Below are 13,254 nucleotides of genomic sequence, written 5' to 3' on the forward strand. Positions count from 1 at the left end.
GATCATACTTAGTAACTTTCAGTATCAGTGTTAATATGGACTGTGCGATAAGTCATTAGACCCCCCAGTCATAGTGTGAGAATCACTGTATCACCCAGCTCCAGTGTGCAGAAGGATAGGGTACCAAAACTATTAACAACAAATTTTGGTAAAAGTTACAATTTCTTTTGTCCCAAAATGCCATGACAGCAGAACTGGAGGCTGGCCAGTTCTACTCAGTCAAGTGTAATGATTACTATTCTTGAACTGGTGCCCAGAGCGTGACATGGATGCAGCCAAATACTTTATTATAAAGTGTTAATTTGCCATGGATTACCGAAACATTTTCTAAACTTGCATTAGTTTGTTGTCTTGAACTTTCCACAATTTAACATTCAAATCAAATTTCATTTGAGCTGCTTGTATTCAAAATAAAATTATACAGATTAATTGGTTTCCAGAAGATAAGTCGTCCTCTGTTGCGAAAGCAAATGCCAATAAAATTTCTTTTACTTCAAATTTTGCTTCTCCGTTCACGATTCAGATTAACAAAGCCCACTTATGACCTGAATTGCTATGTAATCCTGCTCGTACTTTTAATTTCTAACTTCAATCCCCGTATTAGAATTTTTCTTTTAAACTTCCTCCTCTCTCTCCGTTTAACCAATATCACAGTGAACAGGTCATCTTCAAACTTCACCTTTGTTAAATTTGTGTGCCAAAACACGGCCTTTAATTTCTTTCCTGTTCCTTTTTAATTTCGTGATCTCTGAATCAGAGGTTAGAGGATCAAATCCCACTCCACAAATTTGAGTTCCATTATCCAGATTGACAAGGGCCAGAACATGGAACAGTACTACATGGTCAGAGGTGCCAAACAAGGGCCCTGTAATCCCACAGACTGATGAGAGAGATCTCACGGCACTACCTGAAGGGGAGCAAGGAAGTTCTTCTCCTTCTGCTGGCTAATATTTATCAACCAACATCAGCAAAACAGATTAGACCATAAGACATCGGAGCAGAAATTAGGCCATTCAGCCCATCGAGTCTGCTCCACCATTCAATCATGGCTCATAAGTTCCTCAACCCCATTCTCCCGCTTTCTCCCCATAACCCTTGATCCCATTGATAATCAAGGACCTATCTATCTCAGTTTTAAATGTACTCAATGACCTGGCCTCCACAGCCTTCTGTGGCAGTGAATTCCATATATTCACCACTCTCTGGCTGAAGAAGTTTCTCCTTATCTCCGTTCTAAAAGGCCTTTCCTTTACTCTAAGGCTGTACCCTCGGGTCCTAGTCTCTCCTAACAATGGAAAGATCTTCCCAACATCCACTTTGTCCAGGCTATTCAGTATTCCTTAAGTTTCAATTCGATCCCCCCCTCATCCTTCTAAACTCCAATGAGTATAGTCCCAGAGTCCTCAAACGTTCCTCGTATGTTAAGCTTTCCATTCCTCGGACCATTCTCGTGAACCTCCTCTGAACCCGCTCCAGGGCCAGTACATCCTTCCTGAGATATGAGGCCCAAAATTGCGCACAATGCTCCAAATGTGGCCTGACCAGGGCCTTATAAAGCCTCAGGAGTACATCCCTGCTTTTATATTCAAGTCCTCTCAAAATAAATGCCAACATTGCCTTTGCCTTCCTGAACCATCAGTTTTAGACATAATTGGTTTTTGTGTGCTCATTTTTCTCATGTGGCTTGTAGAATCTTGCTGTTTGGAAATTGGTTACTGTAATTCTTACATACAATAGTAATTACACCTTGAAAAGACTTGAGGCATTCAGATAGGATGTTAAGTCGTATATACGGTCATACAGCACAGAAAGACACCTTTCAGTCCAACTCGTCTGTGCCAACCAGACATCCCAATCTGACCTGGGCCCATTTGTCAGCATTTGGCCCACATCCTTCTAAACCCTTCCTATTCATATACCCATCCGGATGCCTTTTAAATGTTTCAACTGTACTCACCTCCTCCACTTCCTCTGGCGGCTCGCTCCATACACGCACCGCCCTCTGGGTAAAAAAAGTTACGCCTCAGGTCCTTCTTAAATCTTTTCTGTCTTACCCTAAACCTAAGCCCTGTAGTTCTGGACTCCCCCCCCCCCCCAACCCTATTAAAACACCTCAGCTGTTCACCCTACCCATGCTGCTCATGATTTTATAAGCTTCTAAGGTCACCCTACAGCCTCCGACACTCCAAGGAAAAAAGCCTGAGCCTAATTAGCCTCTCCCTACAACTCAAACCCTCAGTCCCAGCAATATGTTTGTATACCCTTTATGTAGCCTCTCAAGTTTAACAACATCCTTCCTACAGAAGGGTGACCAGAACTGTACACAGTATTCTAAAAGTGGTATCACCAATGTCCTGTATAACTGCAACATGACATCCTAACTCCTATATTCAATGGTCTGACAAGTGAAGGCAAGCATGCCAAACACCTTCTTCACTACTCCCAACGAACTATGCACCTGCACACCTAGGTCTTTTTTTTTCAGCAACACTGCCCAGGGCTCCATCACTCACTTGTACTAGTCCTGCCCGGATTTGCCTTACCAAAATGCAACAGCTCACATTTATCTAAATTAAACTCCATCTGCCACTCCTCGGCTCATCTGATCAAGGTCCCATTGTACTCTGAGGTTACCTTCTTCACTGTCCACTACACCAGCCCTTCTGGTGTCACATGCAAACTTACTAACCATTCCTCCTATATTCACATCCAAATCATTTATGTAAATGATGAAAAGTAGTGGACCCAGCACTGATCCTTGTGGCACACTGCTGGTCAGAGGCCTCCAGTCTGAAAAGCATTCCTCTACCACCACCATTTTTCTCCTCCTTTCAAGCTAATTTTGTATCCAATTGGCTGGCCTAGATCCCATGTGATCTATGAACGGCAGTCTTCCTGCCACCCAGTCAATATGTATCCTGTCATGTACTCCGTTCTTCTTTCACAAGGCCTTGACATTTCTTTGTGACCACAGCCTTCCCTTTCTCCTCTAACCATGAAGCTTTTAAAATCAAAGTTTAATGCCACCCAAACAATACACGCTAATATAATTTATTTTAACCCTAGCTGATGCCACCCTTTCATGTTAGGGATAGCAGTTGTAACACATATTGTTGACCACTGTACCATGAGGGATGGCCATGTGCGCAGAGGGATCTTCTTTGGCATGATGAGCTGGAGGAAGTTCCCCTTCTCCTTGTATTGCAGTTTGCTGCATGAACTCTCAATCTCTTCATAGAAGTGACAACTCCACCGGCATCCATCTACAACATTAACAAGGGAGTCAAAATTGGACTGTAAAAAAAGATGCAGAATAGAACTGTACAGGTACTCCCACAAGTTTATATATCTGACTATAATAAAATATAAAATTAAATTACATTCGCAAAGAGAATTCTAAATTTATAATGGGTACTAAATTATATCTGAGCATCCTGCTTAGATGGTATTTTGTCCTCCTAACTACCATCACCCCAACGCTATAATTGGCCCTTATTCCATCTTTAATGCCAAAGGAGGCTACCTAGTCATGATGAAGTGCGAGAGCAAACCTCAGAATGTTTCCTGAACTCCATAATTGACTACTGCAATTTACAACGTGTTTTGGGGGTCTGTGTTGATACAATTTATTTTGTGCAAAATCATAACGGCCAGTGCTTTAGATCCAACACATATGTCTCTCACACAATGATGAAACTGTATCAGCAAAGCGTTAGAATTTAAGAAATGTAAAAGACAGAGTATAACGTATGCATTAAATTAAATTAAAATCTTTGCTTATTCACGTTGTGGAATAACGCAGCGCCACATACAACAAACTCTCATCAACGGTACTGTTTTTAATGAATGGTCGAAGAGTTTTGTAGTTTCTTTCTAGATGGGTAGCAACTGGATAAGGGGAAAGAAGAACATAATGATAAGAGTGAACTAGTTCAATTGTATAGGGAGAACAACTCCACTGAGTCCTGTCCTGAGAAGTCTGGGGAGGGTTTTAGGTAATAGAGACAGTGAAGAATTACTAAAAGAGATCACTCTGTCTCAGAATGAATGGTTTATTAATAGTCATAGTTTAGTGGGAAGTTAGCAGTAGTCAGAGAATCTATTAGCCCCGGGAAAATACAAGTCTGTCCCTCCAGCCAACAGCAGCACTGTTGCTATGCAACACCATAAGTGTTATAGGGAGACAGATTTAAGTGAATAGTTAATGTACAGGAAACAACAGGATAAATATCACAGCAGTATTCTCAGCAAAAAAAAAAAATTAAGAACACTAGAGACAAGAGGCCAGGGTCTGGTGTATACAATTAAATACAGGATTAAAAAGGGGACCAATAAAGAACCTACAAAGGGTAAGGCACTTGATGAGTTGGCCTCATACAGACATGATCACATCCTGGACACTGCTCCTGTCCGTACGAGACCGGAATTATGATCAGCCACAATTTCGCTGCCGTAAAATTTACTGTTCTCACCTGGCAGTGTAACCACACAGTCAGTGTCTGTGAAAGCTGCATCAACCTCATCAACTTTCAGGTTCCCCTCTCCTGACTTCAGCTTCACTATGACTTCATCTGCATTCTGTTTCCAGTCGATGAACAGCTCTAAAAAAAGAAACACAGTTCTAGAGTTAAATGTGACGTACCAATACATCTGGAAACTAAAGTCTGAGATTGGTTTGAAAGACATTTCACTTGCTACTCCTTTGAAAATGAACACCTTAAGAGATACCAGCAGGGGAATGTTATTGGAGTATGTTTAAAACAATAGAATGAGTATTTATCAGGCTTACCTTTACATTTTATAGTAATTTAATGGGAAGCAAGCTTTTGAGTCTGTTTAAAGGCTAAACCATCCATATTGGTATCATTCTGAACTGGAAATACAGACAAAATCTGAATGCAATAGAGCTAACATCACAAGAGAATACGTTTCACTTAAATTCACACTGCATTTCAAAATGGACGATTTAGAGCAAATTATAATAACCAAATCTGGAATACAACAGATAAATTAGGCAGCTGCATTGGAATGGACATTAGTTGCGTGCAAGACAAAAGCTACAAATGGGTAAACATTTCTAAACTAATAACTTTGAATGGAGCAAAGCAGAAAGTGGAAATTGGTTGCTGGCAAACTCCAAAATGGTAACTGGAGCCCGTTTGTCTGCGAACATAAGCCAATTATTTGATCTGGATGAACGAGCTTGCTGCTTGAAGATCAAATTGTTAGTGCTCTGAACAAAAACAGTATTTTATATATAAACTGCAGGCCTAGACCAGACTGAATTGCTAGCATGAGTTGTTTTTCAATCTGGCCCTAGGAGAACAGTGTGACGTCATTGAAGGATTCACAGACCAATCAACAAAATGGCACTACTGGTGCTTTCATGTCTTCATGCTCTTCTCTGGTGGAGCACTGTGAAGTAGTGGAACACACTATCCTGCTGGATGTCAACCTAGAATTCTGAACAAGGGCTCTGTTTTCTCATGCCAGAACGAGTTGGAATGAAACTTATTCCAGGACCACCTCATTCAAATGAAACAAAAAGCACTTGAAATACTACAGCAAAGTATTTTATGCTTTTATTTCAGATTTCCACTGTCCACAGTATTGTCCTTCTAATTCACGAGATGGAAACATTGTCATTAAGGCAAATATTCAAGTGGCTAAAGAGTTGAAAGTAAGTAAATTCACTGCATTTTAAACAGGTGAATCATCAAGGATGTTTATAAAATAATATCAAACACTGCTTCAGGACAAGGTTTGGTTTCAACAGCTAAAAAAAAGACAGTGACCAGAATGATCAACCAATACACTTTCATTTTTGAGCTTAGCGCTGCCTATATCATGCGAGTTGCTAAGAAGCCTCTATATGTATCACTGCAAATTCGTTGAAGGTTGAGTTAATAACGTAGAGACTATGATGATTTTGAATGGTGAAAATGCAGGAGATTGACACTAAATAACAGAACCTCTGCAGGCACGATGGGTCAAATGGACTCCTTCTGCACTGTAACAATTCTGTACTTCTATGGATTATGAAACCCAAAAGCTACACTACCAGATGAATGATCTATTGTCACAAAATTGAAACATTAAGTCTGATATTCTCAGACATTGGATGCTGTCTGATCTGCTGGAAATTTCTAGCATTTTCACCTTTCGTACAGGTTAATGACATGCTTTTCTCCCCCAGCTTATATTTTACTTACAAGAATCTTGGTTGAATAATGTTACAATGTGCCTCTCAGGCAGAAAGAAGGGTGGGAGCGGACATCCTATGGATCCTCTTTCAATGATTGGGACATGGTATTGCCCTACACATGAATTAGTCACCATAGCCTTACTGGATCAGAGGGCTGCTCAGAGAGACACACAACTGGCGGTGGTTTAACCTGAGAGTCACTGCACGACAAGCAAGGAGAGAGGTTGAGAAGGAGATTTCGTTCTGGTAGCTCAACTCATGCGGGAATGGAACCTACGTTGTTGAAGTCATTCTGTATTGAAAACCTGCCAGTCAACTGAGCTAACTGACTCCCATGCATGACTTTCTCTACTTGTGGAAATTGCCTTGACTGTCAGGAGCCCTTGTAAAAATGATGGGTCAAAGTTAGATCCTTTAGCAGGAGTAAGACGGTAAGAGCCATAGGGAGCAGAGATTTGATAATACGAACAGGGAGGATAATTACACTCAACACCTCTTGATTGTTGAAATTTCATCAGGCCACCCCCATGTCTGTTAAACAATAGGAACTTCCTGGATCGATAATTTTGTAAATTGGAGTTTAGATAGGAAATTCAGTAATTGGCACCTTTGCAATAACTAAGCAAGTTTACTGTCAGTACTAGAATGGGCCTCACACTAAAGAAATGCAGCCAGTTTATGCATGGTCTGCAATATTCCCAGATACAGAAATCACTAACAGTTTTTGAAGCAAACAGGAGTCAAACATTGTCCTAAGTAGACAAAAAATGATGTGAGGGTTTAAAATGAAACTGTGCAATCTTGCTAACAACGCTGGAAGGTTGGAACGAATCAAGAACAAAGAAAATAGCATTAAAAACACAAACATGAGTACTGCGCACAGTTCTGGACACTGCACTTTGAATACATGTTGGCACTGGCAATACCAGAATATTAACAGGGCTCGAAGAGTCAAATTTAAGATTAAACAGGCCATTGGTAAAATTGGACGACTCAAGTTCCAGAGCAAAATCTGGCTTAATAGATCAAAAGCATTATTTTTGCAATTTGGTTCGTTTTGGTTGTTAATCAACATATTCATGGCATTGCTAGTGTATTTTTAACAAAGGAACATCACACAAAAGAGGGAAAAAATGCTCATGATCATTTCAAAAGATCTCACCGTAAACAGCAAAAGGATAGCTTCAACACTTGTTCCCCAGCAATGTCTTTTACAGATGCTTAACCCCAGTGAATCATCACTCCAAGATTCACCCTAAAATTTTATGAAACAGAGGTGGGAAGCATTTCGGTTTGAACACCTTTCTGCACATTCACCAGACGTGATTGTCTATTTTTCTTGGAGACAGCGACAGGCCAACTTGGTGACCTTTCTGCATTTTTGACTACTTTGAAGTTTTGAAAAAGCTCAAGTCTCCTTTCCAGCCTTATTGACCTGGAGGTTGTCAAAAACTTAAACTGCCCTTCAGCTGGTATGGATCTTTTCTTCCAAACTGAACCTGTTTTGGGCCCACAGCCACCTGTCTCTTTCTGTAGATCATAAAATCTCAACTTGGTAAACATTTCAGCAATTACCTCACCAGACAGCTTGCTAAATGTTTAGTTTAAGCCACATGCTTTCTTAGACAGGATTTTAAAGCAACATGTATTCCTGAAAGCCCAGAAGCCTGCCAAATGATTTGGAGGCTTTTAGGGTTTTGGAAAAGACTGACAGGATAGATAGAGGCATAACCTTAAAATCAAAGCCAGACCATTCAGGAAACACATTTTCACGCAGCAAGAGGCAGAAGTGTGGAACTCTCAAGCCGTTACGCCTCCTGGTCCTAGACCAACAAGTGACCACCTTTTTCTTCAAATTGAACCAACAGAGCCTTTAGAAACAAATCTGCCTCAAGTACAACTATTGGAAACCAAGAGACAAAAACGTGGCATTTCTAAACCAAATGTTTGGCCAATTGTCAAGTGTCTGGTTAAATTTTGAAGCAAGGGTCAGGGGCCAAGTGAGTGAATAAAAGCCCTCTAAAGTCTTCAACTCAGAGCCGCCACCCATTAGAAGTTTAAATTTCCCAGGAAATTACCATGTGGAGATTGAATCTGGGTGTTTACCTCTTCTAGCAATTCCTTTCAAAATTTTAAAACAGGACTATTAAATCATCCTGTAACCTTAAAATCAAAGCTTTTCAGGATAGAAGATAGGAAACACTTTCTAAAACAGTAGTTTAAAACAGTAGTGTGGAACTCGGTACCATAAAAACTAGAAGATGTTAGCTCAATTAATATTTTAAATCTAAAAGTGATTTTTTTTTAAACTAGCCAAGGATAATAAAGGATGTAGAACCATGATTTGATAGAGTTAAGAAACAAATCAATCATCAATGGCAGTGGATGCTGGATCAGTTGTTAGTTTTAAGTCGGAGATAGACAATCCTTTGTTAAGCAAAGGTAGTGAGGGATATGGGCCAAAGGCAGGTATATGGAGTTAGGCCACAGGTCAGCCGTAATCCTAATGTACGGTAGAATAGACTTGAGGGGCTGAATAAACTACTGCTCTTCCTATGGAACTCTCTTCAAGGCCTGAATGACTTCCTGCTGTGGTCGGGCTCTTCTTCCAATTTCAGTATATCCTAAAGTACTTTACAGCCAGTGGTTTAAGTAACTGTTGTAGTGTGGGAAATGTGCAACAAATGTTAACGTACTAAGGTTTGACAGACTGGGGGGAACGGCCTAGTGGTATTATCATGGACTGTGAATTCAAAGACCCAGGTAATGTGCTGGGGACCCAAGTTCAAATTCTACTGCGACAGATGGTGGAATTTGAATTCAATAAAAAAAATCTGAAATTAATAGTCTAATGATGACCATGAATGGGAAACTGCCAACTTTACCTGATTTGCCCTACATGTGACTCCAGATCCACAGCAATGTGATTTACTCTGTTGCCCAGCTCCACATCCCTAGAATGCACCCAAATGACAGTGTGATCAACAGCACAACTGGTCACTTAGCTCCTATTGGTCAAAATCAAATTAATTAGCAGATAAGTGGAGTTATAATTGGGGTAAATGTTATCAATTAACATTCTAAAGTATAAAACTTCAGGAGAACGTGACTTGTAACTCAGGTGAAAGTCTGCTTGATTCCTCCAGCGAGGGGTTTCTTGTGTATGATTAGTTACAACAGCAACACCTTTCCATAACGCTGGCAAACTCAACTGAAAGCAACTTACAGCAGTTACGGTGCTAATACTGACAACACTTGACAAGATTAGTGGGCAATTAAAAATCACCAGCCTGAAATATAATTAAAGAGATTAACTTTGATCATATGACACTTAACTACATAAAATCTGTACAGTAAACCTAACCCTTTCTAACTTAATGCTGTACCGTATTGGGGTGCTACATTTTAAAATTGTCACCCCATCTTCACCGAGTAATTCTCAATTTTCAGCCTCAAATTATTTGCTACTGCTCCTCCTTGGCTTCCCATTCCATATTTCCCCGATTTATGTTTCTTGGATATAGACAAAAAAGATTTATTTTGTTTCAGAAAAATTGTCATCTCTCTTCCTGCTATGATTGTTAGCGAGAACCAGCATAATTACTGGGACGCAGAAGTTTAAAAACATACTCCTGACCATCTTAAACTCTGTGCCCTTGAGTTAACATCTCTTTGACCAGTCAAAATCATACTTTCGTGTGCAAAAAATATGTTCTGTTAATCTAATGATGTTGGTGAGGCCACTTTTGGAGTACTGTATGCAATTCTGGTCGCCCTGCTATGGAAAGTACATCATTAAATTGGAGAGGGGTCAGAAAAGATCTACCAGAATGTGCTGGGAATGGAGCGCTTGAGTTATGAAAATAGGCTGGATTGGGTGGAGCCTTTTACCACTGCAGCATAGGAGGTTGAGGGGTGGCCTCATAGAGATTTATAAAATCATGAGCAGCATATAGAAGGTGAATAGCAAAGGACGTTTTCCCAGAGTGGGGGAGTTTAAAACTAGGAGGCATATTTTTAAGATGAGAGGAGACAGATTTAAAAGGGACGCAAGGGACAACATTTGCACATAGCAGGTAGTTCGTATGTGAAATGAACTGCCAGAGGAAGTGTTGAATGCAGGTATTGTTACAACATTTAAAAGATACTTGGACAGTTTCATGAATAGGAAAGATTTACAGGGATATGGGCTAACTGCAGGCAAATGGGACTAGTTTGGTTTGGGAAACTTGGTTGGTATGGACGAGTTGGACCAAAGGGTCTGTTTCTGTGCTGTATGATTATATAAATTGAAAACAAATAAAACAACTTTTGTATAATATTTAAAACACACGTAGATTTCCCTTAATGCCACTCTCAACATTCACACTAGAGTCTGTAGGATTAAGTTAGTGGACATTTCAACAGACTGGAATTGCTGAAGCTTCTCCTTGGAGCTCCCATGCACACAAACTTCACTGCTCTCATCTTTAAGTAATCTCTTCAACATTTTTATCCCAACACTTCTCGTCTGGACTAACAATAACTCTTGACTCAAAGGTAATCAGATTCACTATATCTGTCATTTTCTTCTCAGGAGCACTGCTCTATACAGCCATCCTGTCCTAAGGGCTTCATAGGACTGCCCGACTCAAGTGAAATCTAAAGTCTCTCTCAGTTATCGGCATTTGCTTTAAGCTTTAAAAATATTCAAATTTCAGAATACCAAACCTTTGAGACCCCATTATTTACTATGCTGGGTTCCAAAACAAGTGTAGAAGCACATCTTATTCTAGTATGTGTGTGAAAGAGCAGAGTGCTTTGAGCGAGCTGCCCAACAGTTCATCTGGACTACAGCCATGGACAAAGAATAGTCAACTTTACAAAAACATTAACCACTTAGTGTTTTCAAACTTAACTGGTTGCCACACATCTCACATCACTGCAGAGTTGAGCCTCAAGTGAATTGATACCATGCAGATTAAATCATCAGCACACCAGCAAGCAGTTTGACTCCTCCACGTTCAGATGGTAAAGAAAAACCAAGGAAATATTACAAACAAACAAGGGCTTATCAGGTAAGTGACTCCATTACCACTATCTTCATACCTTCATATTGGCATAGTCCTTCTCCAACTCTGAAATTTGAGCAGGCTTTACTTATTGTGCTCATTCCCACGTTCAGCAGCCACCCATGTATCTCTACAAATGTGCAATATTTGAACTCTCAAGTTCAAGCATTGTATAAATTCTATTGCATATCTGCAACATAAACAATGGCTTAATAATGTTATTAATGTGACAGAAAAGGCTGATTGCTTGAGCATTAGTGCATTATGTCTGAAATGAGAAGTGATCGTTTGAGTTGCAAGTAGTTTTCCAATTTGTTCCCAAAATGTTGATGTTTTGCATCTTGTGGGTGAAGAGAGTTAGCATGCTTTCCACTTGTGTGTACTAGCTTGCATCTCATTTCCAGCCTACACCACCGGCTATCAGAAATCCAAAAAAAGAACACAGCGTGCAAGTCAGCATGCAGTCTCTCCATTGGCATATCCTCAGCTGGACTTACCTGTGACAACACCTGGAACAACACCTGGAAACGGAGTCATTCATGGTCCCATCAAGGCTAAATCTTCACAGGTACTGGGAAAGTATTTGGTCCCCAAACATGCAGTATGCAGGCCCAGGAGCATGTTGATACACCTTGACATTATGAATCAAACTTCCAGGTTTGGGTAAATAGCTTCATTTTCTTGTGGATACCTTAGGTTGGGTTGAGTTGAGTTGAGATTATAATTGAGTTAAAGGCTTTGGGAGTAAACTAAGGGAAAAAAATCTGGAGTGGAGCCCAAAAAAGTTGAAAGTCACCACAAATCCAGAGGACCACAGGCTGCTTTCTCATGAGAGAAAGATGACTGGTGGGGTGTTTAAGTGGAGGATAACCAAGACTCAGACAAGGGGCAAGAGTTAGGAGGCAGAATGGGAACTGAACCTGCTCTGTTGGCACCACTCTGCATCTCAACCCAGCTATTCAGCCAACTTAGCTAAATTATGGCAAACTGACGTCTAAATATGTCAGCTTTGTGGCAACCTGCAACTAAGCTGGCAACAATTATAACATCAGCATTCCTTTGTAGTCAACTCAGGATGCTGAACTGGGGCCCTGACATTTAGCTAGTCCAGGATCTCCATAAATGTTGCTCGTCCTCTGGAGAGCATATTCCAATTTCACTGCAAAGTGTTAACATGGTATGGGAGGCAGCAGGTGAATAAGCCCAAACTAGACTGATATATAGAATGGATGCAATGGGTTGTCTCAGACTGCAGAAGAGGCCATCATCTCCCACTGATCAGCCAGTGCTCCCCTTAACGTCCGACTCGTAAGGTACTGACCTGCCACAGTCCTTCTATTTCAATGGCTGGTAAGAGCCGAGACATCCCCGTTCAACAAGTGGATGGAATCCATTGCACGAGGCAAACAAACCAATAGTAAGATGCCAACTCTTCGACTAGCATGTTGGAACATCAGGACCACGTGTACAGGACCAATGGACGACTTGCAGCTGCTCGATAACATATGAACATACGGATTAGGAGAAGCAGGCCATTTGAACGCAAGAGCCCACTCCACCATTCAAAAGACCATGGTTGATCAGTTTGTTTCAAATTCCACATTCCCATCTTCTTCCAAAGATCTTTTATTCACATGCCCAACAAGAATCTACCTTGGCCTTAAAAAATATTCAGTCATCCTCCTGTCACCAACTTGAAGCAACATTCCAAGGGTGCATAATGCCAAGAATAAAATTCTTTTCCCTGCCCTAAAACAGCAACCGTAATATTAAAAGTGCCTCAGTCCCCCTGATGGCCTCTTTACAACAGACGTTTCTACCTGCCTTTGTAGCATCTGCAAATTTTGCCACAATGACTTTGCCCCCCCTTTTATCTAAGTCATAAAATGTAAAAAGCTGAGGCCCTTGCACAGATCCCAGCAGTACTCCACTCATCAAATCCTGCCAATAAAAAAAAACCTATTGACACTTAATCTGTTTTCTGATGGCTAACTTTCT

General features: G+C 40.6%; 1 protein-coding gene across 1 annotated transcript in view; it reads right to left on the reverse strand.

Annotated features, from left to right (window-relative positions):
• LOC109915111 (ubiquitin carboxyl-terminal hydrolase 19) overlaps nt 1-13,254 on the reverse strand; it is an 89,391-nt gene that overhangs the window by 57,896 nt on the left and 18,241 nt on the right. Inside the window, exons 5-6 of the mRNA XM_048606655.1 lie at nt 4,473-4,601; nt 3,127-3,263 (exon numbers count right to left, since the gene is read on the reverse strand). Coding sequence (XP_048462612.1) covers nt 3,127-3,263; nt 4,473-4,601 — 266 coding nt within the window. The remainder of the gene's footprint in view (nt 1-3,126; nt 3,264-4,472; nt 4,602-13,254) is intronic.

Source organism: Rhincodon typus, chromosome 16, assembly GCF_021869965.1.
Source record: "Rhincodon typus isolate 14 chromosome 16, sRhiTyp1.1, whole genome shotgun sequence".
NCBI classification, from domain to species: domain Eukaryota; kingdom Metazoa; phylum Chordata; class Chondrichthyes; order Orectolobiformes; family Rhincodontidae; genus Rhincodon; species Rhincodon typus.